General features: G+C 31.5%; 1 protein-coding gene across 1 annotated transcript; it reads left to right on the forward strand.

Annotated features, from left to right (window-relative positions):
* Positions 1 to 250: 250 nt before the first annotated feature.
* On the forward strand, positions 251 to 3,189 carry LOC112455791 (the record flags this gene model as incomplete). The annotated part of the gene is made up of 5 exons (XM_025017974.1): positions 251 to 279; positions 1,358 to 1,627; positions 1,806 to 2,277; positions 2,730 to 2,829; positions 3,070 to 3,189. Coding segments are annotated over exons 1-5 (978 nt in total), but the record flags the coding sequence as incomplete, so codon positions are not given.
* Between the last annotated feature and the right edge of the window lie 906 nt (positions 3,190 to 4,095).

Here is a 4,095-nt window from a genome sequence, read left to right on the forward strand (position 1 = left end):
TTACGACTTTTTGGCAACGTCATAACTGAACTTTTTAATCAAACAGATAATATTTAAAAAAAACATTTATAACATTCGTCTATTATCAGTAATGTACATGCTACTCGTGTTACTACCGATTACTATACACAAAAGGGTTTATGAAGATACTCACAGATAGCGGTTGAATCCTTTGTACACTGAGCAAGCGCAAACTCACAATGGTTTGGTATAATCGTGAAGAACGATTCAGTTAAACGATACTTTTCGCGCCGTGAACATCAATGAATGTCAATAAAGGTAGAATATATCTTGGAAGAGAAATAGCAAAAATGTTTGCACTGTGATATTCTTTAAAAATATAATCTCATTGTACAAAATAGTTGTGTAATATAGTACAGCATATAAAAATCAAGTTTTCAATCATACAAGCATTAATAAAAACTTTTCGTTCTGATTTTAATTTTAAAACTTTCGAAAAGTTTAATTATTATTAAATTACTATTTGTGCGATAACAAGTTAATGAAAGGTAGAAAGGCTTGTATTACCAAATAATTTATTTCATGTATGAATGATATTATTATTGATAATTATGTTTAATTTTCAATATTTTCTTAATTTTATTCTAATTCTACTGCTCTATCGCATATTATTTTATTTTTATTTTATTAACATTATAAAAAATATTTATTCTTTTGAAGTAACTTATATCCAGTTTGGCATAAAATATGTTATTAAACGTATTTATATTTACATATTTAATAAGAAAGTAAGCACAAACTCTTCAAAACTAACGGCGGCTTATTAACAAAAAAAAATATTTTAATAATTTGTTGCAAAAACTCGCAAAAAAGAATCATAGTTTTTTGCAAAGAGTCTATACATAGACCTCTTATAAAAGTTTAGAATTTTGGTCCATGAAAGCTTGCGAGAATAGGAATAAAACTTTATTGTTACGTTTCGTTTTCGACATATAAATTTAGTGTTTTTGAGTGGTAAAGTTAATCATGGTGCATAAAGCAAATAGTTGTGCATAAATCGTTTTTTGTTTGTAAAATTATATGTATTATTTGTCCAGTTTGCCTATTATTTATCGTTTTACTATTCGTTGCTATGTTCATAAGTCTAGAGAAGTGTTAGCTACATTCTACAATTATTTATTACAAATTATACAAGAAATAATATAAATAAAGTGTGAATCCTTTCTCTCTCTTCTATGAGTGCTATAAGTGGATACAAAAAGTTAAATAACTTCTAAATTAGCTAATAAGAGTAAATACTTTTATCAAAAAATATTAGAAAGCAACATAACAAGTTAATATCTATTCTAAGTTAACATTAAACAATGATATTTGTTCTAAAATTTGATTTTATTAGATTTGAATTACGCGTTTACTCTGAGTCGCAAATGGCTGTGGTTGTTTGGCATATGGCCCGATCCCGATATCCCTTTGAGTGAGTTTCGTCGACCAAGCATAAGATTCATTATTGTTACGTGTACTGTGTTCCTATACGTATCCGCGCCTCAAATGATGAATGTGATCCGCGCTTGGGGTGACGTGTCTCGGATGGTGGAAAATTTTGCCTCCGCGAATTTCAGTTTCTTGGCAGCATGCAAATTGGTCGTTACCTGGTATCACGGCGAAAGTGAGTTTACTTTTCGCGACAATATGAATATTGTGTAGATTTATTTGTATCGTCCATGATATAAAATGTCAAAGTTATATCTCCATTACTTAAGCACAAAATAATCGGATTCGATAGTTTTTCTATAAAGAAATTTGTTTGCTTTAATTTTCGGTACATCGATACGTTGTATTCGAAGCACTGCGGCCGCTGGTGGCATCGATCATGTCCGATTGGATGACTTCGACGAACAATTGGGAACGAAATACCATGTTGAAGATTGCGAGACGTGGCAGAAGCTTATCCTTCAGATGTTGCATGGCCGCAGTAGGCACGATTATATTTTACCTTTCTTTCCATTTGATAAGATTCTTTAAAACTATACACCAACCTCGACGGCATCTCGTTTATCGGCTCGAAAATATCCAAAGAAGTCCGATTTACGAAATCCTCTATTTTATTCAACTATCCGGCGGCACATATTCAGTTCTCGCTAACTACTCCGTCGACAGCTTTGTCTCGATACTCGTGCTACATGTGTGCGCGCAACTGATAAATCTGCGGACGACACTTGACAATCTGGTTAACGAATTAGCCAGTAAATCTATATCTTCGTCGAGATTTAGAGAAGGTTTAATCGCGATCGTTGTACGACACGAGCATCTCATCAGGTACGTCGAAGAAATTCCGCACTATTTACTAGGCAGTGTAAAGCATTTAAGCATTCTTTGATAACAGATTATTTTTTAAATAAATTTGAAAATAAAGTCTTACTTTCTCTCTCTTTCACATAATAAGAAATAAAGAAGAAATATATACAACACATAATTAAATAAAAATATTTGTTGGTTAATTTTTTCTTTTTAAAAATGTATCTTGCTTTTAAACAGCAACAGAAAATTTGAAATTATTGGACTTAAAAATGAACAAAACGACACAAAAAGAAAATGGACAATATAAAAAATATAAATCATTAATTCAATGAATCAAATTGAATCATAAACTCTATAATAGATTTAAAATATAAATTCTAAGCTAAATCTTCTTTAAGATTTATACATTAATATTCAAGTAATAAGTCGTTAAACACATAACAAATAAATAATTTGTACTAATTTTCAAGGAACGCTAAGACAATCGACGGCTGCTACAGCTCAGTGTTATTTGTGCACGTGTTTGCCGCTACTTTTCAGATGTGTTTTATAACTTTTCAGGTTTTCACGGTAAGTGGGATCATTTATATTTTTTTCCTGCGTATTTTATAAAGAACTAAATTATAATTATAAATATATTGTATCTATTATATATTATATTATGCAATATTATATTATGCAATATTATGCAATATATTGATATTACATTTCTGATTATACTTTTCTTATTATACATATAATAACATAATACGTTGCGTTAGATTTGTACTGCGCATTGTTTTATCAACCATTGAAATGTATTTTTTCCAGATAATAACAGATACCTTGAAAGTACCTGTTGTCAGAGTAATTTTTCTTTCGTTTTACATCGCCCTTGTGCTGACGAATATGTATATATATTGCTACTCAGCTGAAAGACTTATGACGGAGGTAAAATATATTACATATTAACGCGATCTGGGTGGGACGTCGATCATGAATCTTTTCTCCTTACATGAAAACGTGATATTGTGAAAAGTAAAAAATTTTGTTAAATTTGTAAAAAAATAGAAATTTTACTTTAAGTCGTTAAAAATGGCTGTTACATGATGGGTTACTTTCAACGAGAAAAACAAAAATAAAAATAATAAGCTATAGTACAGTCATTTGGTAATTTTACCTGGAAAGTTTTCCGGGAGTTTTGAAAATGGCTAATTTTATATATTTCGATGTGCTCTTTCCGAATTTCAACTTTGCCACCTCGTATCTTTGCCGCTCGTGCCGCCATATTGGAAAAATGACGCCTAAAAACAGTTTTTTGACAATATCTCCTTTCCGACTCATTCCACGATAAAAACATTGATATACAAAATAAAACTAGAGAAAATTTCCTACAATTTATGTAATAATCTTTTTTTCCGTAAAATTAATAGTTTTGGCGTACGAGCGCCGTAAAGTGTAGTTCAACACGCGTTTTGGCCTAAAAACTCATTTCCACACCACCTTGAAGTAGAGTAAGCGGCGCGTTTTTTTTACCGTGGTATCCTCAGTAGGCCTAGTCCACATGCAATTCACTATTCTAAAATTTAGCGTATTCTTCTTCGCTTCGCTGTTCTTGATGGACCAGGTGTTGCGAGTTCATCGTCATTAGTACTGATCGAAACATCACAGACCGAAATTGCTTCCACATCATCCGCGATGGGATTATCATTTTCATCGTAATCTTCTTCGTTCTCGATTTTGTCATATACGTTTGCACGAAAATAGTCTCCGTTTCTTCCTCTTCGTCGTTATCTTGTAATGGAACTTGCGAGTTATCACAGGTACCACTACAATTCGTGCATATAACGGAGCACT

The sequence above is a fragment of the Temnothorax curvispinosus genome, unplaced genomic scaffold, assembly GCF_003070985.1.
Source record: "Temnothorax curvispinosus isolate PA1 unplaced genomic scaffold, ASM307098v1 QBEX01006335.1, whole genome shotgun sequence".
Lineage (NCBI taxonomy): Eukaryota > Metazoa > Arthropoda > Insecta > Hymenoptera > Formicidae > Temnothorax > Temnothorax curvispinosus.